The sequence below is a fragment of the Engystomops pustulosus genome, chromosome 10 (assembly GCF_040894005.1).
Source record: "Engystomops pustulosus chromosome 10, aEngPut4.maternal, whole genome shotgun sequence".
Lineage (NCBI taxonomy): Eukaryota > Metazoa > Chordata > Amphibia > Anura > Leptodactylidae > Engystomops > Engystomops pustulosus.
Genome location: NC_092420.1, coordinates 27832172 through 27857906, shown reverse-complemented (window position 1 = coordinate 27857906; position 25735 = coordinate 27832172). Strand labels below are relative to the sequence as shown.

The window sequence follows — 25735 nt, the reverse complement described above, 5'->3', positions numbered from 1 at the left end:
CACCTTCACGCCATGTGGGTTGGACCTGGTGTAGTTTTGTCCAACAGCCAAAATGGCCGGTGGATACATAATTTGGTATTAGCATCATAATGTATCCACCGTGGCGGCAAAGCTTTATCCTACGCATATAATAAATCTCCCCCATAGTCTTCACGAGTGGAGTGTTATCTACGGAATCACAAGAGATAGTTTTATACTTGATCTCCTTTGTTAACAATGACCAAATATTGTTATAATTACTATAAATGAGCGTTTATCGAGGCATGTTAAGTACCTAGAGCATTCACATGCCGATGACACATGGACCACAAACAACGGACCACGGATTCAAGGTTTGGGGCCCGATAGAGCACACAGGGTAAATAGTGAAATTACCCGGCTCATTTTACCCAGTGCTGGGAGTTTCAGCAATTGTTTTTAACCTGTGAAATGCCAAGGTTGCAAGTTGCAAAGGATTTGTAGAGAAACAAATTATGAAGAAATGGCCTTGAAGGACTTTTTCAGGACATTCATATCAAGGGGCTTGTACCATCTTTGATTGATATCCGCTATCCACAGGAAAGGGGATAACAATCTGATTGCTGAGGGTCCCAACAGCCGAATCACGAGAACCAACCCTGAAAACGGGGGTTCTGTTCTCATTAATTCAATGAATCAACAGGTCAGACGTGTTCTGTCAATCTATTTTACTAGATTACTACATTACATTGCAGCTCTGGAGTAACCCTAGCGCTGTGCTTGGCAATTTCTTTCAATCCCATTGGCGTGAATGGAGCAGAAGGATGCATGACCTACCTGTCAGTTCATTCAATTAGTAAGGACAGGACCCCCATTCTCATGATCAGTGGGTGATCCTATGGAAAGGGCATAACAATCATTCTTGGTACATCCCCTTTAATAACCTATCTTTTGAATTAGTCAGTAAAATCCGTGGCTTGGAAATCCCTTTAAAGGGAACCTGTCATCAGGAGGTTTCCTGGCCCTATGGTCCCTATAGAGAATAGTGTACACATATAGATGAAAGTTTAACTTTCTGTATGCACAGCTGTGTCCCTAATAATAATAATAATTCTTCATTTATATAGCACACACAGATTACACAGCACTGCACAAAGCTTATCAAATTGGTCCCTGTCCCCACAGGGCTAAAAATCTAATCAACCTACCAGTATGTTTTGGAGTGTGGGAGGAAACCGGAGGAAACCCACGCAAACACAGAGAGAACATACAAACTCTTTGCAGATGTTGACCTGGGTGGGATTCGAACCCAGGACCCCAGCACTGCAAGGTAGAAGTGCTACCCACTCAGCCACCGTGCCACCCATACCTAGTCCCATGGGAGTGGCCAGTGAGGAGCAGGGCAAATATGTATGACGTCCTGAGGGGGGGATTGATATGGTGGACATGGTAGGTTTTTGTAAATTTGAGATTGATGTGTGACGGATCGTTTTTTCCGAGGTTGGGGATGGAGATCACTCCTCACTGGCTCCTCCCATGGGACTAGGGACACAGCCCTGCATACTGAAAGGTAAACTTTCCTCTAACTTATCTGTTTTTTGGAAAAATACAGTTAAACTATTGACAGGTTCCCTTTAAGCAGATTCCATCCAAAGGAAGCGGTATCTACTCTGTAAGGACTGTAAAGGACTAGGGTCATCATGTTTGATTTTCTTATTTTGGGATACTTCACTTTTAATATCCAATCTGTTCTTCTATTTAGCCTTTTTGAAAATGTTGAGCAACCGGATGAAACATGAGATAAAAATTTTGAGAACTCTCAAACAGGTTTCCCTTCTCAGTTCTTTGCACAGTTTGGGAACCCACTGGCTCCAGCAGTGCAGGGGTTACGGGCTGGGTAAGCAGTAGCACGTGAAGAGAGAGTGGCTGGAAACACCTTGATAGGCCAGTTTGGTTACTCATTACTCAACGTTAAAAAGAAAGGAAGAATGTTCTCTGGAGAAGTGCTGAATCATGCTGATCATCAGAGAGCGGCGCATGCACCCGCTCCAGCCCTCACTATTAACCTGCAATCATTCATCCTCATTTCACGTCAAGAAAAAAATGACAAAAAAAATAGTTGACACTTCAGGAGCACAGAGTGTGAGAGCAGCGATTTTCCATATCAGCCCTGGATGAGCCGGCTGGTTACCCGCTTATCTATGTTATGTTCTGCTCCAAGCTTCATGTACAGAATTGTGCACAAGGCTGCCGCACGCCCCAAATTTATCTCTAGTATCATATGTATTTTGGTTAAATAATTACTTTATTTCCCTCAATATTTTCCTTTAATGGGAATTTCAGGCCATAAATATTAATAATCCATCCATAGGATTGGTCATTAAAGGAAATCTTCCATCAAAATCCCTTCTGATAAACCAGGAACATTACTCATAGATCCAGGCACCGCGACCGTGGTAATCTCCTCAATTTGTTATCCATGGCCTCCTTTCTTCCATGTTAAATTTATGTTAATAAGTCGAAGGGCTCCTGGGGATGTTACTAGTGCCCCTCTGTGCTGCAGCTTCACAGGTCGTTACACTGTGCAGCAGCTTCAAGCGTCATTACACTGTGCAGGAGCACTTTTACCCCACCCACTGTGTGATAAAACTTCATCTGCCGCCCTAATATCAGGCAGAGGGAGGAGAAAAGTTGTGTGGGAGCATAAAGATGTTTATTGTGCTGTGGTTCCATGTTCCTTCCTCTCATTGGTTGTCTGTTTTGGGCACTTCTGTTGAGCATAGGATCAGGATAAGGGGATAACACTCTGATCAGCAATGGTCCAACTTCTGGGACCTCCATAATCACGAGAAAGAACCCCAAACAATCCAGGGAACGGGGTCCTGTTCTCACTAGTGGGTGGAGCATGTGTCCTGCCTCTCTATTTGATTGTATGGAAGTGTTGGAAATTACACATCGCTCCGGTATCTTCTGCACTCTCATAGACAATGAATGGGAGTGTTGGAGATACCTGATTGCTGTGCTCAGCAATTTACATAATACAGAATTAGGTTGTGTATTTGATATTCTCTCACTTTTTGAGAATATTTTCGTCTATACGTGTGTTATGACTGTATATGGAGTGAAGAGATTGAATTCATATCTGTAGATATTATTTATGTACTGTGAATGTATTTTCCTTGTATTATTTGTAACTAATATTGACAGGGCCGGATTAAAGGGTCCCCCACCAAATGTGGGAGATACAGGCGATTGTAAAGCAGCAGGCGGTTCAGAGAACATGGAAGCATCTAACAGACTGTAGTCTATAGCAGAGCGAGGGAACAATTAGTTCTCCGCTCTGATATAGACAACCGGGCTCCAACAAGATGTGGCGCAGTGACGTGACACACAGCGCCGCCAGTGCCAGTATGCAGCTGACACCGGGAGGGAAGAGGAGGAGGTCGCGTGCATCAGGGAAACGGGGGAAAGTGAGTACAATTTTATTAATTTACCTAGGGCTGTATATAGATATTATAGGGAGGCTGTATATTGTTATTGCTGGGGGTGTATATAGTTATGGGGGAGCTGTATATAGTTATAAGGGCTGTATATAGTTAGAATAGGAGGGTTGTATATAGATATAATAGGGGGCTACATATAGTTATAGCAGGGTTGTATACAGTTAATATAGGGGGAGTCTGGATATAGTTATAATAGGGGGGCTGTATATAGTTATAGGGGCTGTATATAGTTATATTAGGAGGGCAGTATATAGGTATAATATATATAGTTTTAGGAGGGCTGTATATAGTTATTATAGGGGGGCTGGATATAGTTATTGCTGGGGGTATATATAGTTATAGGGGGCTGTATATAGTTATAATAGTCGGGTTGTATATAGTTAAAGGAGGACTGTATATAGTTATAGGGGGCTGTATATAGTTATAATAGGAGGGCTGTATATAGTTATCACAGTGGACAGTATTATAGTTTTTATTATAGTTATTTTCGGGGCTATATATAGTAATTATAGGGGTTGTATATAGTTATTACAGGGGGCTGTATATATATATATATCTGGGGTGGCTGGATATATTTATTTCTAGTAACATTTACTTTAATGAAATAAATTGTGGGGCCCCTACCATCCCTTTATTCGGGCCCTGATGATTGATATATATCGTGACATCACTGTATTTTATTGATTGTGACTTTGCTGTGACATCACTGTATATTATCCCTGTACTATGACATTACTGTGTGTATAATCTCTGTACTTTAACATCACTATGTGTATTGTATCTGCAATGTAACTTCACTGTGTGTATTATGCCTGTGCTGTCTCTATTATCCCTGTACTGTGACATCACTGTGTGTATTATCCCTGTACTGTGACATCACTGTGTATATTATCCCTGCACTGTGACATCACTGTCTATTATGCCTGTACTGTAACATCACTGTGTGTATTATGCCTGTACTGTGACATCACTGTGTATTATCCCTGTACTGTGACATCACTGTGTGTATTATCCCTGTGCTGTGACATCACTGTGTGTATTATACCTGTACTGTGACATCACTGTGTGTATTATCCCTGTACTGTGACATCACTGTGTCTATTATCCCTGTACTGTGACATCACTGTGTGTATTAACCCTGTACTGTGACATCACTGTGTGTATTATCGCTGTACTGTGACATCACTGTGTGTATTATCTCTGTACTGTGACATCACTGTGTGTATTATGCCTGTACTGTGACATCACTGTGTGTATTATCCCTGCACTGTGACATCACTGTCTATTATGCCTGTACTGTAACATCACTGTGTGTATTATGCCTGTACTGTGACATCACTGTGTATTATCCCTGTACTGGGACATCACTGTGTGTATTATCCCTGCACTGTGACATCACTGTGTGTATTATCGCTGTACTATGACATAACTGTGTGTATTATGCCTGTACTGTGATGTCACTGTGTATATTTTTAGGGTGCTAGACTGTAATGTAGCAATACTATATTATTGTGTAATTACTGCAGTATTTTATGCCATTATTCCACTTCAGTAACCTGAGATGGTTTGGCTTAACATTATGCACATGAAATATGGTTAAAATGTTTGTCTTTTTTTGTACTTTTCCTGTTAGGATATATACCATTTTCAGTCTATTTTTATCATACAAAAGTCCCTAAGGACCAAACTTTATCCCTTCTCAAACCTAATTTTATCTCAGATGCAAACCAAGTTGTCAATATTTGACGAAAAAGGAAATGAATTGTTTTCCCTGGAAGATATCCCCCAGTTTCCTAACATCTATCTATAACATCGCTATCACTGACGGTTTCCTTGAAGTACATTGTCCTTTATGTTGTTTCCTCCTGTAATGGGAGATTCTACATACAGTGAAACCTCTCCAGAAGACCACCCCTTATAGAAGACGCCTTCCTAAAAAATCTCAAGTTATATAAGATCTCGGCCAGGACTGTAAGCTTTGTACAGTGGATGCCATACAGAACACACCCGCAATACTTTACCCTTCCCTAGATTATGACATAAGTGACAACTGTGTGAAATAGATACAGCTGCACCTTAGTAAATCCACTGGATGAAAACAGTTTCTGACATTGTGGCATTTTTCTAAATAGTCCGAAAGTTTTTCTGGTCTCAAAATGTAGTAAAAATAGCAAATAAATAAACGGGTATCCGGCACAAGTTCTATATTGTGGTTCATGCTCAATAACACCTGAAATTTTGCACAGTTGTGGCAAAATGCAAATGAGGTGACTCTGATTTGTGCATTATAAATTCGCTCCTCTCTGTTACTGAATGAACTAGCGCACACTGGGGGTCATATATTTGGTGTAGAAAAGAAACAAACTCTCCCCCCCCCCTCCCGTGTCTTTTTCTACTTCATTTATGCAAAAGGTTTGCCGCAAGAAGAATTCTTTTGCCGCGTGATGGGTCGAAGGTGGAGCCTACAAGCAACAATTTTCATCCCACCATTCTGATGCTACAATTAACTCCTATCCACAGCAAATTATACATAAAGCATAGCTCAAAACTTTTGTCATGGCCAAAGAGAGACATAATATGCATTACACACAGCGCTCTGCGGAACAGAAGCCTTTGCTTTACCATATCCCAATTTACACCCTCTAGTGTTCCCACACAATACAATACTCCACATTGTATAACCCCCCCTCCCCCATTAGTGGCCCCTACATGGTATAGTCATGAAACACCCCACCATGTATACTGCCCATTTACCTGTATAATTCCCCCTCCGATCCTTTTATTTGTTCCATCTCCCTCTACTTATAATGCCCTACCTCTTCTATTGTGGCCCCCCTACTCTCTCCCGCATAGTAACATTGTGGCCCCTTTCTCCTTTCCACATTGTGATATTATAGCGCCCTCCTCCTCCCCATGTTGTGCCCCTGCCTCCTCTCTGCATGGTGATATTGTGGCTGCCCTCCAGCTCCCTGCATTGTGCCCACTACTCCTCCCTGCATGGTGACATTGTGCCCCCGCCTTCTCCTTGTATTGTGATATTGTGCCCCCGCCTCCTCTCTGCATGGTGACATTGTGGCTCTGTTCTTCTCCTCCTGACATTGTGGTGTGGCCCTCTTCCACCATCCTGCATTGTGTCCCTGCCTCCTCTCCGCTTGGTGACAATGTGCCCCAGCCTCCTCTCCGCATGGTGACATTGTGCCCCAGCCTCCTCTCCGCATGGTGACATTGTGCCCCTCCTTCTCATTGTTGTTGTGCAATTACTCACCTCTCCTCGTTCCCTGAAGTACCCTGCTCCCTCCTATGTGTATCTGAAACCAGCAGATGTAATGAGGTTCAACCGGAGGACGCAGATAGAATCACAGTGTGGAACATAATTCTCGATGCATGGGACACCAGGGAAGACCCAAAAATTCGGAACAGTGCTCCCAGATCTATAATGGTTGCAAGATATGTATTAGTATTCTGGGACCTTTCCCCACTGCTATTGGATGGACTATCCCAGACCTGGGGAGTGTCCCAGACTACCAAAGCACAGTGTCAGTAGAGTAGTATGGACTTTTTTTGCAGCAATGAAGATGTGACTGTGAATACGGTATAAGGAACTGCACCAGAAGGATTCAAAACAGGGGAGAGGAAAGGTGTACATTATTTATTGTGGAATTTTTATTGTAACCAGCGGGTAATTTTAATCTCTTATCAAAAGTAGGAGAAGTAGGAGTAGGCTCCATAGATTAATAATGATGCATGAGTAGCTCAGTGGCTCAGCCCATTGTTGATCTCTTGCTGATAATATACAAGTTTGCACTATAGAAAGTGATCATATATTTTTCCAGTGTCTGTGCTCCAACATGCCCACACACACCCAACCATGCTACAGACACGCAAACTAGAAACATTGGGATGATCTCTAGGATATATTACTTCTAGGACTCATATCTATCAGAGAGACATACTGGAGTACATAGGGATAATCATGGTAGGGTTATAGGGAGGACAACGGAGGCCACTGACCATAGTCTGCCACCACATTGTCCCATCTCCCCTTTCCAGAAACACTGGGAGACATTGATGGTTAATCTGGTGGTTAAAGTAGATGAAGTTTGTGATATTGATTGCCTATCCACTAGATATCAATGGTGAGGGTCTGATACCAGAAACGATGATGGTGGCCTCCTAAACCGGAATCAAGAGACAGAATGGGGATGAAAGTCAATCTCTGTACACTTTATAGTGACCATCACCAGGAACGCAGGTCTTCTAGTCAAGTGAATGTGTCCAGAGTATTGGATATGTGGTCGATACCAATGACCTGGAAAAACCCTTTAAGTGTGTTTCTTTACTTGTATAGCAGCTGTCAGACAACACGAGTAATGCTTATCTCCTGAATAAAAAATTATGCCCAGCTGACAATGAGGGGTTGGGTGGTCCTACTTCACATATGGATTCTTCTGCCAAATATTATCTATGATTTTGAGTTATGTCCAACCTAAGTTATTGTACAGTAATCCATAGATTATATGATTCCGATCCACCACCCCAATGTAGTTGGTCAGCTTTACAGTAACATGGCTTCTTAGACCAGCATTTGTGTAGGTTCTCCTTCCATTAGGTCATGTGGCCACAGGTTGTCCTCATAGGATGTTACCTAAAAAAAATGCCAGGGGCGAAGATTTGAAAGCAAAAGAATCTCTAAAAGTCAGTATGTGTTTCAGGTCATTCTCTTTATTTGTATGGCATATATTATTTACAGAGCAATTAACCCTTCTGAAATGGACTTTTAATATAATCTGTAACAACCAGGGACTGTACGGAGGAGGGAAAGCAAAAACGACAAGGAAGGAAATAGCAAAGTGATGCAACAAAATCCTATTTACCCAGCACTATAAAGTGGTTTACTGTAGCACTATAAATGGTTGTACCCAGCTACATCACATCTCTTGAACTACTAGAGCATAAAATACATAAAATATACAACTACTATCAAAACCAGACTTATACTATCCCTGAATCCCCTCTTTCTCTTGCCAAATAATAAAACTCTCTGCATGTTTATGAATGTTCCTCTTATCTTAAAGGTGTGTTCCGAGTTATTCAATAAATATTCTAGTGCTGGAGAACACAACTGGGTGCCGCACCATCCTTGCAAGTGGTTATGGGTGTAGCAGTGACGTGCCGATATTACAGCATTAGCCAAGAAGAGGTCACTGCCGCCCGGTGCTGTATACAGGCATGTCAAGGTATGGTAAAAACCTGAAATAACTTGGACAAGCCTTTAAATTTCCCAGTATTTTACTTAGAAATGCAGTTTGTGATCTAGTGCTGTTTTTATATTGAAAATAATAAAAAAAAGAATATGACATCAATTATCATAAATGCAAAGATTGCTCTCTGTGATCACCCACTCGTGCCAAGAGTTAGGGGATAAGTGTTTAACCTTTGAGATTCGTGAACGATCAATGTCAATGAGGTTGTGGCATGTGACACTGTGGATAGAAGGGGGTTTGAATATTTATAAAAAATCCCTTTTTTTAAAAAATTGGACAAATATTCAGAACAAATAGGAGAGGCGTCAGAGATGAGAGGGAAAAAATGGATGACCACCTGAGCATAAAGAAAGACAACACCCTTAGGCTACATAAACATCCATCTTTTGCGGAGCGGACGACCAGCTCGGACACAGTGCGGTGAGACACAATGGGGCTCATTTACTAAGGGTCAGGGGACTGCACAAACGTTGGATATTCTGGCAATTTCAGATTTTCACCGCATTTAAAAGGGTATTGTGTCGCACACGACCGGATTTTGGTGCAATCGCGTCGGCTTTCATGCGACGAAAATCGAGCCATGCACTTACATGCACTGGAAGGAACATGGTGAACTCCGGCAGACCAGATCGGGGAAGCGACAAATTCAGCAAGTCGGATGCATGATCTAAATGAATCGCGGACAATGCACTTTCGGGATCTCCTCCAGATCGGGTAAGTAAATGTGCCCCAATGTGTTTGATGCACGTTTATGGTGGGCGTGAGCTGGCTCACCGGCACTACGTGCGGACATCTGAATGGTCCGTTAGCAGTGTTTTCACGGAAACACTAATAACATAATGAATAGGATGAAAATGAGTCAAATTCACACAGCAATAATTATGACAAACATATAAATTATAAACTGTAGAGAAAATAATCTCTGATACACATGGTGGTTGTGGCAAGTGTCGGACTGGTCCACCAGAGTACCAGAGGATTCTCCATTGGGCTTTGGTTCCAACCCAATAGCAGTTCAGACTATAAAGGCTAGTTAGGTTTATTCACTAGGGGCAGATGGGTGGTGGGCAGAAAATAATTTTTTCTGGTGGGCCAATGGAACCCCAGTCTTACATTGGTTATGGCTCAGTCTCCAAACCTGAACTTTTACACAGCAATATTGCTATAACTAAAGGTAAACACCAGCAACACGTATGCTACACATATTAAGGCTGCGAGGCCTATGGCTACTAATCTGGCACAGAGGTTAGAAGCTTGCTATATTCTGGTTAGGATGGTATATATTCAGGTGAACAATTCCTCTTAGTCAGAGAACAAACTGGCAAAGGACTTCCTCAGATTGCGGATTGTGTCGGCTTTAGCTTCATCCTCGTTGTTTGATGAGCGGAAGAACGAGGACTGGCTGAAGTTGAAGGCGTTGGTCAGAGACTGGGATTTGCTAAATAAAGGAAAATAGAGAAGTATTTACTGAAAAATTCTGTAAAACTGTAAGCGGCTACATTTCCCAGCGCAAATAGTACATGGCAGCCATTTTCTAGGTAGATGAAGCGAAAACAAACAAGGATTTTCGGTGCTTTGGCTTTTACTTGCCCTGTTGTTACCTCTGGTTGCCCCGTAAATGGGACAGAACTTAATGGAAAAAGAAAAACAAAAAACTATGTGGCAATTTGACTGATACTAAAATTTATACAAATTTAGACTAGACACTATAGAGATATTTCAATATCCAAGCAGACAATTTTGGATAAATTAGTGCCAAACTTTTGTACAAATTGGAGCATCTCAAGCAGCAAAAAGTATGTAAAATCACATAAAATAGCGAATTAAAGCAAAATTATCGTGTAATCAACTCGGAAAAATCTTCCTCATTCCTAAAACAGCATAAATTTTTTCAATTCCATTCATAATTATAAAAACATTCTTTGGATTTGGTTGTTCCAAGTAAGAGAAATCGAACTTTCCAAAAATTGGGAATAGAATATGGTTTGTCATTGACGTTAACAATTCTAGCTGTGAGTAATGTAGAGCGCTGATGACTGACAATATCTAGGCCAGAGGTGGCACTCAGAGCCCTCTCAGTGGCCACTCAGGCTGTTGCTCCATGGCAGAGTTCGCCAGACAGGGATCCTCCTGCAGTCTCAGGACTTGCCAAGTTTAGCATTATTTTAATGTGGAGCATCCTGGTATACCTGAGGCTGCAGGAAGAGAGAGGAGGTATGGACGGAGTCAGGTTATCATTGGAGCCCCTCCTGTGCGACCCCTGAATCTTCCTGTTTAGGAGGCTATCAAGGGAAGCTCCAGTGACAACCCAAATTTCATCTCCTTCTGACAAAGATATTGGTGCCCTTGGGCCCATTGAAAGCTGTGTTACAGCATGGAGCAAAGAAATTGCAATAAGTTACTGCTTGAATTGCTGTTTTGGCACTTAGCAAAAGATATGCAGGTTTTGGGTTGCAGTTTGGGCACTCGACCTCTAAAAGGTTTGCCATCACTGATCTAGGGTCTCACCAGAAGATGTGCAGAATGGTAACAATAGGCTTTACGTGCACTATGCATTCCGATGAATGTGCAAACTTTTAAAGGAAATCAACAAAGTGAAAAAATAAAAAGAAACCTACAAATACTCACCTCCACTCCTCCTCATCTTGATCCCAGCGTTGTCTATCGCTAGCTTTGACAAAAAACAAAAAAACTGTATTATTAGCAGCACGGGGACAAGATGCTGGGAGGTAGAGGGAGGTGACGCCACACGAGAGTTGTGAATTCATTCCTCTAGCATGACGTTACCTCCCTCTTCCAGCATGGGAGAGGGAGGTGTGGGGGTGTGCATAATTAGCACCCCGGAGCACCGGACATCTTGTCCCCGCACTCCTTGCTGCTGAGTATAACCTTCTTTTATCCCGACATGTCAAGACTAGTGACAGACAGCGCCAGGATCTAGACAAGAAGGAGAGGGGGTGAGTATTTATAGGATTTTTTTTTTAACTGTTTCATTTCCATTAAAAGTCTCTCTAATTTGATCTGGTTCTAAAAGGTGTGAGGGATTTAATGGAAGAGAAGAGACATCCCATAGAGTTATATGACTCAGAAATAGTATTATTATAATAAATTATAGTAATAATAGAAATTGCACAGAAAATCTGTACTAGTTGATAGCAAGTAGTGATGAGCGAGTATACTCGTCCGAGCTTGATGCTCGGTCGAGTATTAGCATACTCGGACCGGCTTGTTGCTCGGACGAGTATTTGCCCTGCTCGATAACGAGCATTTAATTTAAAAAAAAAAAAGTGAAGAACAGTAAAAAGATACAATTAAAACATTTAATTTAATTGTTTAATTGAAGAAAACAGTGAAAGAACACAGTGCAGAACAGATTGCAGATGTTCGGGAACATCTGCAATCTGTTCCGGAGACACGCGTGCAGAACGGTGTTCTCCGCAATAGTATTTGAAGAACAATATGTGTGAAGAACACATTACAGATGTTTGGCAACATCTGCAAGTTGTTCTCTACACATATTGTTCTTCAAATACTATTGCGGAGAACACCGTTCTGCACGCGTGTCTCCGGAGCAGATCGCAGATGTCCCGGAGACACGCGTGCAGAACGGTGTTCTCCGCAATAGTATTTGAAGAACAATATGTGTGAAGAACAACTTGCAGATGTTTCCAAACATCTGCAAGTTGTTCTTCACACATATTGTTCTTCAAATACTATTGCGGAGAACACCGTTCTGCACGCGTGTCTCCGGAACAGATTGCAGATGTTCCCGAACATCTGCAATCTGTTCTGCACTGTGTATTTTCACTGTGCTCGTTAAGTTTATAATTTTACTGAAAAATGCTCGGGTCTCCCATTGATTTCAATGGGGCTCGTTACTCGAAACGAGCACTCGAACATCTGGAAATGTTCGGCTCGAGTAACGAGCACCCGAGCATTTTAGTGCTCGCTCATCTCTAATAGCAAGGACATTCAAAGTTTGAATGCTTATAAATTTGCTCATAAATTTGCTCATAAATGGGCCATATTTTACTCCATCAAACTTTTTATTAATAAGGCTGAGGAATATAACACCAATCTTCACAATTTTTTTTTTATAACAAGGACCCATAGGAACATTATTTTGCTTGAGTTTTTGTAAAGGTAGAGAAATTAAAAGGCATTTTAGTTGGAACCTGTCACCGCACTTTTAGTAATAAACCTAGTGACAGGTTTCCATAGCACTATGTTGACTATTGCCCCCATTGTTTATAGCTAAAGAATGCATAGTTCCTATCCCCAGAAAATGAACTTTGTGAGCCTACCTGGCACCCTGCCAGAAGGAATAGAAAGACACAAAGGGCATGTGTTATTCATGCGAGCCAATGTATGACTCAGCCCATGTCTCTGGCATTTCCCTCATTTCCCCTCTCCCTTCAGCCGTCATCATCCTCTGGGACCCTTTGAATTTTAGTGCATGTGCACTGGGTAGAGGACTGGGTTTCTGTCCTTTGTCAGCTCACTGTACAATTCATGGCTTCTCGAAGGGGGGGGGGGGCGGATGAGGGAGATGCCGGAGACATGGGCTTAGTCACATAGTAACTCACAGGAATAACACACGCCTCTTGTAAATCACTACTCCAGGGTGCCAGGTAGGCTCACAAAGTTCATTTTCTGGGGATAGGAACAATGCATTCTTTAGCTGAAAACAATGGAGGCAATACTTAGCATAGTGCTATGGGAACCTGTCATTAGGTATATTAGTAAAAATCTGTTGACAGGTTCCTGCAGTTAATAATTATAATAATATTTAGCATTATAAACTTCCTTTAATGCTTGTAAGGAATCATGAAAATAGAGAAAGAGAATATATTATTATTTATTAAATAGATGATATGAGAAGATGAAGCAAATTATTCTTTACATAATGGAGATGGATGGAGAAGGAGATGATCTTTCAGGTACTATACAGCGTGGACGTGGGAGGAATGTGACTAATCACACAAGGATTTCCTCCTTTCTGACACCTCCCAGTATTAACCGCATTGCTCTCACGTGATAGGATGTGTTACTAATAATACAAGCACTTAACGCTGATTGCAAAATGAGGAAAGATCTGTTTGTACTATTACATAATGGGCTATCAGGTATAAGAGGCAAAGATGACTTCTAATTCAAGAAAATGATGCAATGCTACAATGTATCTGCAGGCAGATAATGCTGAATGTGCAGATACATTCAGAAGTGAAATCAAGGATCTGTATTCAGGATCGTCCTCTGTTATTCCTCTTGGAAATATGTGATTAATTTAAAAAAATGGGTTTCCGCTCCCCTTTACAATCTGTCCCTACATAATCTTATACTGCTTCATTTAACTAGTATAAAAGGGCCAATGTTGGTGCTTTCAGTCGATCATCCTATGCATGAGAACAGGTTCTATCCAAAAGTCGGTACAGGCGGTCCCCTACTTAAGAACACCTGACTTACAGACGACCCCTAGTTACAAACGGACCTCTGGATGATGGTAATTTACTGTACTTTATCCTTACGCTTCAATAATCAGCTGTAACAGTTATCACAGGTGTCTGCAATGAATCTTTAATGTTAATCCTGGTTCTTATGACAATTCAACATTTTTAAAATCCAATTGTCACAGAGGTCAAAAAAATTCTGGCTGAGGTTACAATGATAAATTATACAGTTCCGACTTACATACAAACTCAACTTAAGAACTAACCTACAGAACCTGTGTTGTACATAATCGGGGACCGCCTGTACTTGTATTCCATCATCTGTAAGAATTTGTTACACAGAGATTTTCTGCTTGTTTGGATCAGTGTTAGGACAAAGTGTGCATGTAAATGGCCTGTTGATCTGACACATATCTGTCTCATCGGCCAGAAAGATGATCTATGGAAATTTGCCTTCCAGTCACACTGATTGATATGTGTAAATAGCATCTAAAATGCAAAGTAATTATAGGAAATAGAAATGTTGGGTTGTCCCAAGTTTAGAAAAAAATCCCATTTCCACAGGATAGGAGGAAAACAAGGTGATCGTGGAAACCAACGATCATGAGGACAGCAACCCTGCAATCGATAGAATGGGGATCCTGTTCTCATTCATAGGTGGAGAATACGCCCTTCCATTTCCTTCACAGTCTATGTGAGTCCTGGAGATAGCTGAGCACCTCTCCGGCACTCACATAGAATAGAATGGAGCAGCAGAGTGCATGGTTGTCCTGCCGCTCCACCCATAAGTGAGAACAGGATGCTCGTGTCTGGATCCTGGAGATGCCATTCTTGTGAACGGTAGGCGTCCTAGCAGTTGGAACTCACCAATCACATTGTTAGAGGTCAGCTGTAATTTTATAAGCAGCTATGAGAAAATGTAAGCTGAGCTCTGATTGGTTCCTATGGGCAACAAGAACAGATCGGCTCTTAGACACTTCTGATAAATCTCCCCAATCTGACTGAAGGAGACTGCCAAGTATATCTCAGATGCTTTTGCTGACATTGGGGCTGATTTATAATTTCATATACGCCAATTTGTTTGCCATGTTGGGGGACCACCAAGATTTCTATAACCTGCACCAATTTTCTTGGGTTGTCATAGATTTCAACTCAAGCCAATCACAAAGCGTGGGGCTTAATACATCATCCCATTCTAGTGGCCACTACTTCTTTAATCTATCTACTTCTCACTTAAGCCGCACAGTGAAGAACTGGAGGCCTCATCTACTGCTCATGCCAGTTCCAGCATAGGTACCACCATTGAACTCACATTTATCATCTATAGGCGGCCATTGTTTGAAACCCCAGTCCGAGACTTAAGGAAAAAGCAACATATTATAGTATATTTGCCATATGCTCTTACTTTAAGTGTGGATGAGGTTGGGCTCTCGGAGGTGGCACGGTTTGATGGCGGGGTATTGATTCCACATTGCTGACAGTAGATGGTCCTAGAGAAGGTGGCTTCTGTCCGCCAGTGGTTGATGGCCCCTCTCCTTCATTCTGTGGCAACGGATCTGGTCCAGGAAGATTTTGCTTGTCCACATGTTGTGGAGGCTGATGACTAGCAGAATGTAATCCTTGGGGTTGCACGGGGCCCCCTATGTTTAGTACAAAAAACTTTCATTGTTAAAACATGAATTGGGTCTACAACAACTCTTATCTTACCTGTGGAGCTTAGCAATGACATAGATGGTAAGCAAGATATATGCATGCTAAAGATAGGCAACTTTAATGGACATAGGGCCAAAACAGTATTATTTGTTGCATATTGCTGCACAATATAAAGGTCTACAATAAAGTTATTGGTTTTGTTGTGTTGGTACCAATTCCCAGGCACTGAATTTTTTATGAGTTTCTGTTTCTTTGTGCTCTTACCACCTTTGCTGGACACCCCCACCGATCATAATATTTGGATGCTTTTTAGCAGTTACTTAGCCCAGCCACAGCACAGAGAGTGGAGCTGTTCCAGCTTCTTTCTCTGATAAGCCTCTTTCACATTTGCGTTTTTCATGCTTGTGTTCTGAGCGTACTTTTGACGCATAACTTGCATTGCACTCTGGCCCATTGTAATCATTGGGCTTTTTCAGACTTGCACATTTAAATCTCAGCAGTCTCTACTTTTAAGTCAGGTGCGTAAAAAATGCACTATACAAGTCTATGGAGATGCACTCCCCTTGAAAAAGCCAAGTGCGAAACACGTGTCGGGGTGTACAGCGTGTGCCTTCTTACTGGTATAGGTAACATTACTGCTCTTGTGTGAGGGACATTATTCCTCTGTATACAATTCCTACTTAGGTTGTGACTGTCAATAGGCTATACTTACCAGTCTTTATTTGTTCCATTGGTTTTATTAACTTTATATTATGTAGCACTCTCTGTTGTTTTTATATTGTATTGTTGCTGGTGCATTGTGTTGCACTACTCTTTTCCAATAAAGATTTTTTTGTATTATACGAAAGATATTTAAGATGCTGTGTTTTTTCAATCTTTTGGTGAGATAATTTTATACAACGGGGGGTCTTGTATAATCTATGCCCACACCACCCGTTTTATTATTTTGGTTTTGTATATTTTTTATTAGGTTGTAATGGTTTAAAAAAAAAATTAAGACCTTCGGTACAAAGAAAAAACTCCTTTATTTTCATAAAGTTTAAAATTTCTGTATTTTTTCATACTAGAGCGTACAGAGCTGTGTAAGGTGTCACTTTTGTGGGACAAACTTATGTTTTTATCGTTTTTTTGGGACTGTATGATCTTTTTTTCACTTTTGTATTAAATTTTTTATGTGTTGTAAAATGGCAAAAAGTGGCATTTCGGAAATTCGGCCGCTATTTACTCTATAGGGTTCACCACCGGGAATAACTGTTTCTTATATTTTGATATATCAGGACGTTTGGGACGTGATGATACCTAACATGCTTATTTTATACTGTATTTCTAGAAAAAAGGGGTTGATATGAATTTTTTTCTTACATTTTTTTAAAACTTTTTTTTACTACATTTGCAGACCCCCTACCCCTAGACTACTTAGGGGGTCTGATTGTTTCTACTATATACTACAATACAGCTGTGTTTCAGTATATGGCGATTCTGCTGCCGATCTGTTTGGGTATTAAAAAAGTTACTCCCTAGGACTCCTAGTCCAGGTGAAACAGTGGTCTACCCATAGAATACCCTGAAAAGGGGACTGGAAAACGGGAAACCTCCCTGGGCTACCTCATGGAGTCCTGCCTCAGTCTGGGTCTTCAGAAGTTCCAGGGTCTGATTTGATCAGCTGATTTGGATTTGATTTGGCCAACTTATTTGGTTACTGAAAAGTGTCAAAAATTTGTTGGGGCGAAGTCTATATTAATAAATATTAATTTAACTGGAGAAAGACATTAAATAAACAGGGGAATTACATTTACTGAACATGTTTCCCCTTCAATACCTGTTTAATTAAGAAACCACATCAAAACTGGTTACGATGCTTGAGATGCATTTTTTATGTGAACATACCCAAAAGAGTGGCACTTATTGATAAGCTAGCCAAGTAGCTCGCAGACTTTGGGAATGCGCACTGGACCCATACATCCTATGCAGGAGGAGTGACATCCTTTGTAGGCTAGCGACACAGGGTCACTTATAAGACGCAAAGCTTAAGCCACCTTAGTTCACTTGAAAGACCAGGGAAAAAGAAATAAAGAAAATGCAATGCCCGATCAAGCTGAGATTCAACACCCACTAATTCCCCAAATCATATTTTGTTCCTGGAAAACCACTGAACACCCACCATGGCATGTGCAGTAAATTGTTTTAAACTGCATTTTTTATACTGTATACAACACTCCAAATCTTGTGCATAAATATTCCCATTCAAATCCTTTACATCTTTAGCCACCACTAGGAGGAGCTCAGGAGCATATTGCATACTACCTACATATGAGAATTTGATCATGACCACTATTATTTAAAAACTATAATTTAAGAATGATTGAAAAAATGTGTCCGTGTTAATTGTTGTAGGAGCGAAAAACTACATTGTGTTAAAAGATGTACAATAGGGGTCATTTACTAAGGGCCCGAATTGCTTTTTTTCGTCGGGTTTCCCGAATTTTTCCGATTTGCGCTGCATTGCCCCGGGTTTTTGGCGCGCGCGATCGGATTGTGGCGCTTTGGCGCCGGCATGCATGCGACGGAAATCGAGGGCCGTGGCCGTCGGAAAACCCGACGGATTCGGAAAAATTGCGGTATTTATTAAAAAAAATTTTTTCGCTTGACACACACTTACCTGCACCAAGAAATAGAAGGTGAACTCCGGCGGACCTCAGTGCAGCAGCGACACACCTAGTGGATATCAGCGCACGGACCTTAGTGAAACCCGGCTGGACCCGAATCAGCGTCGGAGAACCTGCCGCTGGATCGCGACTGTACTGGGTAAGTAAATCTGCCCTAATATGTTTAATAGTAATGCCTCCAAATATAACTCTGTAACCAGACTCTTTAAATGTCCACAACATTGTAGAGCTAAGAAATGGATGGTCAAGCAGCTGGACCGTTCACTTCATTGTACACAGTGAAGGCGGATGACCAGAAGGCCACATATTACATCCAGGATTTCTTTGTCTTTGTTCTCAGCTGTGTCCGATATGTGTCTTTTTCCTCGTTTAACTATCATTCAACTCTGGAATGAGCTGCGTTTTGATCTACGTGCAGGAGACCACTCATCTATCCACCTGTCTTTATGGAAGGAATGTAGAGCTGGCTTCCTTATTTTTGTTTTTTACTACAGCACACAAAGTACTCATCGGTCCCTAGGCCCTCACATTCTTTACAAATCCAGTTATGTCTGGCCCCAGTGACAATATTTATGATCATTGTGATTGGAGGATCATTTGTGATCTACAGTGATCCCTCAACTTCCAACGAGGTACAGAGGATGTGCTTCCAAAAAATCCTGGCGGAGCACAAAAGTGAAGAAGCCGATGCTATAAATCATTTGTGATTATTGAGAATCCTTATTAACAGAGTTTATGCCAAGTAACTTCATGATAAGCTTCTGCCTCCAAAACATAGTATATAGAATATAAATATTAAAGGGAAATTTTGAAAACTTAAAGGAAATCTATGAGCAAAATCAAGAATTGTAAACCAAGCACACTTACATGCAGGTGAGTTCCCGCTGGTAGGATCCACTCTTCCTTCAGCTTCCTTGTTTTTACCAATCAAGGCTTTCAAAATTATGCACCAGCCTCAATTAACATCTATGGATTCTAGAGCCCCTCAGAGTCATTTGCATAATGTTTAATAAATAATTACATTTTTTAAACATAATTTTGGTAAAAGCCAGTGCATAAAAAGCTAAAAGAAGAGCGGATCCTTCCAGACAGGTACGCACCAGTATGTAAGTGTGCTTGGTTTACAATCCTTTATTCTGGTGGTACATGTCCTTTAAGGTTATGGTAATTTTTTGTAATGTTGCCGTTACCTGTAGTTTGGGGAAGCAAAAAAATGTCTGATTTAAAGGTATCAATTATCAAACGATTGACAGAAGCAAAATGACAATAAATCTAACATTTTACTAATACTTAAAGGACATTGATTTACTGAAGATAGATGTTTCCTACTAAGAAGTTCCTGAGGAACATAGTTTCTCATTACTTATTCTATTATAACTCTATATGCCGCGATCGCGGAGTTATAAAAGTTATGCAAATTATCCAGGGGCTCTCGGGCTACATCACCCAACCACTTCAGGATGCTTCATATTTTAATTTATACACACCACCATAGTGCTACAGGGGAGGGCCTAAATTAAAATACGAGTCTCCCTGCGGCGCTCGGGTAATTAGCATAACTTTTATAACTGTATATTTCCGCGATCATGGCATATAGAGTTATAATAAGAGAAGTCCTGAGGAACATCGTCTTGTTAGGACATATCTACCATCAGTAAACTGATGGTTCATGTCCTTTAAGGCTGCATTCACACAATGTATGCCCGCCGTACCGTAGCATGGCGGGCATACATCGGCGCTGCGGAGAGGAGCAGGGGATAAGCGCTCCCCACCCCCGCCCCTCTCCATAGGAATGCGTAGGACATGTCTTATCTTTCTACGGGCTATGGAGCGGTACAGTACCGTGTGTAATAGCAGAATGGCATACAAAAATAGAAGGCCATACATGCCCCTATGCAACATGTGACCACAGCAGCCAGTGATTGGCAGCCATCTACCACAGTCAATCATTGGCTGCAGTGGTCACATGCCCATCAATCGTGAATCTTAGGAAATGAAGATTGTGAGGATAGTGGGATAGAGACAGCCTGACTTCTTTTTCTTTTTTGCATAAAATGTCAAATGCAACTCTGCTACGTCAGTATCAAAGATATTTTTAGTAAGGTCCATAATGTATCATAAACTCCTCCTGAGAAAGTTGTGGTTAGATACTCCAGAATATAGTATTACTCATGATGTATGATTCAACTGATCACTTTAATGCGGTGACCCAGGCTGACATCTCAGCAGTTCACATATATTTAGTACAGAATTGTGAAATGCGTTAGCAGGCGGATCAGCAGATGTGTAAAAAGGGAATATGTGAAGCTTTTCTGCTTCCTTAGTTTAGCAGAACAACGTAGCTGACATCAAGTGTCTGCCTGTGGTCTGAGCTGCTGCTGATTCTGCTATTTCCCCCTGTACTGGTATAAGCCAGAAAGTACAGTATGACTGACAGGTGACAAAGATGCCATTACTTGTGTCTATTCTTAGCACAACATCTTAGGAATTGTACTAATAATGCAACAGACGGAATAAAAATACCCGAAAATTACTATAACGTAATCACCAATAACTTACTTTTTTACCTTTCTCTTCCTTCTGGAAAGCACTAGCTGTGTCTCTGCAAGGAGAACCAATACCCCCAACCGAAATCTTTTTTTTTTAACCATACTAAAATTTTTACCTATGTAAAGTCAACATGTACTGATGAGCAGCCAGTACTCCCAAAGACCTCTACATACAGGTGTCTGATATAACCGATAACCCTAGTTTTAACAATCTTTACTGGGTCAGATATTGACAGAAAAGGAACTTAAAGGGGTTGTCCACTTTCAGCAAATATTTGATATTATTTGTGTTTTAAAAAGTTATACAATTTTCCAATATACTTTCTGTATCAATTCCTCACTGTTTTCTAGATCGCTGCTGGCTGTCCTTCTATAGAAAGCTTCTATGTTTACTCCAGTGGACAAAAATCTGTCTCTGGTGATGTGACGGGCAACCGTGAGGTATTGATATAGAAACTATATTGGAAAATTGTATAACTTTTCATTACACAAACAATATCAGATATCTGGTGAAAGTGGACAACCCCTTTAAGATGGATACTAAGGGGCACATTTATCATGGCTTGTATGACAGATATCTGGCGTACAAGCCTCGAAATAAGAGCACGGTCAGGAATAGCACCTATTTCCCCCGTTACGTCACCTTCACACCTGGCAGATCTGTAGGAGACGTGGGACATTTCTGTGCATTGCCTATAGCCTGCACCCATTCAGGCGCAAGCTATGGCGCAATTCTGCGCCAGCGCCTCCTGATAGACGCGGTGGCTGCCGGGGGGGGGGGGAGGCACCATCATACGCTGGGGCATCTAAGCACCAACATATAAATGTGACACAAAAAGTTAAAGTACTTTATTCTGGAGGACAGTTAATTTGCATATTTTTCTCATGAAGGACTGTTTGTAAGACACCCCTGTATATCGATGTTAAAGGGAACCTGTCATCATAAATTGACCTAATAAATCACTACCAACATGTTGCCAAGTAAATGAACACCTTCCAGATCATGTTTCTTTTACGACCCAGTGTGGTGGCATCATTCAGAAAATCAACTTTGAAGTGAGATGTAAATTAGTTGTATAAAGTCAGGGAGGCGGCGATTTTAACACTTGAGTCAAGTTCTCTCTTGCTCAGAACACCCCTGCACGGCATCCAGAGACATCACTAACCAGATCTCCTGAAGTCCAATGAAGGATGTCAATCACAGAGGAGGAGGCGTTCCGAGCCCCCACCTTGACTTCAGTGTTGAACCCTCCGCCTCCTTGACTTGATACAACCAATTTACATCTCACTTCAAAGTTGATTTTCTGGATAGTGCCATCACACTGTACCATGAAAGAAACAGTCTAAAAGGTCTTATTTTTATAACTGTATACCTGACAATATACTAGTAGTGGTGTATTAGGACAATTTCTGATGACAGGTTCAATTTAACAACCTCTACACTTCAGCAGCAGCCAAATACCCCAATGAACCTTTGCTAAGCTAGAAATAAAATATAAGTGTAACTTGGCATCCTGGCCATTAGTGGTCTTCAAGTTAAAATTGACAAATGGCGAACAAATAATAACAAAAATTATGATACAAACTGGATCTTCATATGGGTCACCTTTTTAAAAACACTGTGGAAATGTCACGCAGGGGTCCTTTATGACTTCATGGGAGACATATAAAGTAAAAACACACACACAAAATATTAATAAATATTTAGAAACTTACATTAATATTTCCCGATAATTTTTTTAAATTCCCTGCTACACTATAAAAACCAGTGCCATAGTCATAGTTTGCCCGATACTTTACATATTATCTATCAAAACATTTTGAGGTCATTTGAAAACTGTAATACATATACTATACATATACTATACACTTAAAAAACATAACCTCAAATAAAACTAAAATGGAAACAAAAGTCCTTAAACTTTTGTTAAGTTTTAACTAGCCCTATATGTCTGCGGAAAAAAAAAGCCAAAAAAAGTTTCAAGGTAGCAGATGGATAAATGAATTTATGACCCTTAAACCGCTACGTACGAGAATTCGCAAAAAAACAAAACAACCCTGGTTATTAAAGTCTTTTCAGGCCTCGTCATTAAGGGGTTAGAGAACTAGTAGTCTAGTATCATAACTGTAAATGGAATTGATGGTAAGCAATAACCCAGCGTTCATTGGTCTGTGTCTGTCATGTGCAGCAGTAGTGGTTATCGCTGCTCCTGATATGTAATATGCTGCTGCAGACAGCGTGTGGCCTCCAGCCAATTCCAGTTTCACAAGTTCACAGTAGAAAATGTTCCTTCTACACTACAAGTTCAAAAATAGATGCAAAATGATTGAATTTCAACTATTTAAAGAAACCCAAGTTCCTAGAAATTGATACCAGTTCTAACAAATGTATAAAAGTAAAATCTTCCTGCAAGACCTGGTACATGATGTCACATAGGTGTGCAGCTCATTATAACACTGGTCACGTGATGTCACACAGGTGCATGGCTCATTGTAACCCTGGTCATGTGATGTCACACAGGTGCACGGCTCATTATAACCCTGGTCATGTGATGTCACACAGGTGCACGTCTCATTGTAACCCTGGTCATGTGATGTCACACAGATGCATGGCTCATTGTAACCCTGGTGATATGATGTCACACAGGTGCACGGCTCATTATAACCCTGGTCATGTGATGTCACACAGGTGCACGGCTCATTATAACCCTGGTCATGTGATGTCACACAGGTGCGTGGCTCATTATAACCCATGTCATGTGATGTCACACAGGTGCGCGGCTCATTATAACCCTGGTCATGTGATGTCACAAAGGTGCGCGGCTCATTATAACCCTGGTCATGTGATGTCGCACAGGTGCGCGGCTCATTATAACCCTGGCCATGTGATGTCACACAGGTGCATGGCTTTATTATATCCCTTGTCATATGATGTGACGCAGGAGCACGGATCATTATATGTGCCTGGTCATCTGATGTCACACAGGTGCATGGCTAGTTCTGATTACTCTCTATGATGTATAGAGCCGTACACCTGTGTGACATCATGTGACTAGGGATATCACAGTCCTGGAAACTCCAGCACGGTGTCTTAGTGGTTAGCATTACAGCCTTGCAGCGCTGGGGACCAGGGTTCAAGTCCCAGGGTCAACATCTGCGGAGAGTTTGTATGTTATCTCCATGTTTGCGTGGGTTTCCTCCAGGTCCTCCAATTTCCTCCCACACCCCAAAACATAATGGTAGGTTGATTAAATTGTGAGCCCCATTGGGGACAGGGACTGATTTAGCAAGTTCTGTGTGCGCTATATTAATAAAGGAATTATTATTATTAACTCCCTTTAAACCTTGGGTTAATGTACATCCACTAGACATCACACTTGCTCCGGTTGCAGCTTATACCTTACCTTTTCACACACACCTTGGTATAGTAGATAAGGCCACTTTTGCTGGGTTCCTCTGATATGGATAATATAATTCAGCCTTTGTAGAAATAGACATGATTTACATTGACAGTCTATAAGATGAGTCTGGAGCATGCATGGGAGATGAGGAATACAATTGCCTGGTTTCATTGTACACATCAGATTGATCATGTAATGGCATAACATAATGGTATGAACATATTGGTTAATTCTGGTTTGCAAAAGGTAAGGAAGAACTATTGTAACCAAATTATACCCCTTGGATAAGCAAACTTATGACATCTTCCAATATTTTTGTTGCAGAGGGAAAAAAAGCTTTAGGATGTCCCTAGATGTTTGATTGTTGTCAGTAGATCCCACAGCTTAGGATGGGATCTGCTGACAATGTGACGTCCTATTTGGAATTTCGTGACCCCTTTGGATGTTTGTCCTCAGAAGCTACATACAAGACAAGCAGATTTAGATTTACCTTTATAGATCAAATGTTTTACTTTTAATGATCACCATAGTTTTAAATGACCACCAGAATCTTTGTTTTTCCACCACACGTATGAGATTATGTGTACACAAAGCTTTCCTATTGGTATATTGGTAGTCCATTCCATCTGAAATTCACAAATTTTAATTCAGTTCAATTTACATAAAAAACTTTTGACTGACAAGTTGTACCAAAAGCTGAATTTTTGTGACCTTACAAATCACCTATGACCTGAATTCATTGACCTAAGCAAATACGATACTGTTAAAGGAACACTTAGCTTAATAAATGCTATAAAAAATAAGCAAGTAATATAGCTGCCCTCACTATTAGTCAGTCTACTTTCAGTTAAAAACTATGGGCTTTAAAGGAACCTGTCATTCAAATTAACCCACCTACAATAAATACCTAATTAAAATCTATGATTAAAAAGCATTTCCCTTATTCCTAAATGCTTCCTTTCCATGTCTGCAATTTTAAATAATCAGTTTGTAAACCTGAGGTGAGTCCAATCACGGTGAGTCCTGCATATTCATTATTCCCTGAACTGCCCAGCCTCCATTTTCCCGATTGACAGGTCTCACTGCTACCACCATGCTGCCAGTATAGAACTAGTACTGACAATATTCAACTACAGACATATACAGCTTACTTTACTTTCCCCTGCAGGGATATGAAATGCTGCAGAGTGCCTTATTGGAACCTTAAGAGAGAAACACAGAGAGAGAGAGAGAATTCCTGAGGAAGGGGTGAGCGAGATAGTGGCTTTGTGTGATTGGCTCTACTACATGA

The 25735-nt window shown here is 41.0% G+C and overlaps 1 protein-coding gene across 1 annotated transcript in view; it reads right to left on the bottom strand.

Annotated features, from left to right (window-relative positions):
- Nucleotides 1–8172: 8172 nt before the first annotated feature.
- Nucleotides 8173–25735, bottom strand: part of SYN2 (synapsin II) — a 186703-nt gene continuing 169140 nt past the window's right edge. The window contains exons 12-13 of the mRNA XM_072128106.1: nucleotides 15581–15815; nucleotides 8173–10163 (exon numbers count right to left, since the gene is read on the bottom strand). Coding sequence (XP_071984207.1) covers nucleotides 10028–10163; nucleotides 15581–15815 — 371 coding nt within the window. The 3' untranslated portion in view covers nucleotides 8173–10027. The remainder of the gene's footprint in view (nucleotides 10164–15580; nucleotides 15816–25735) is intronic.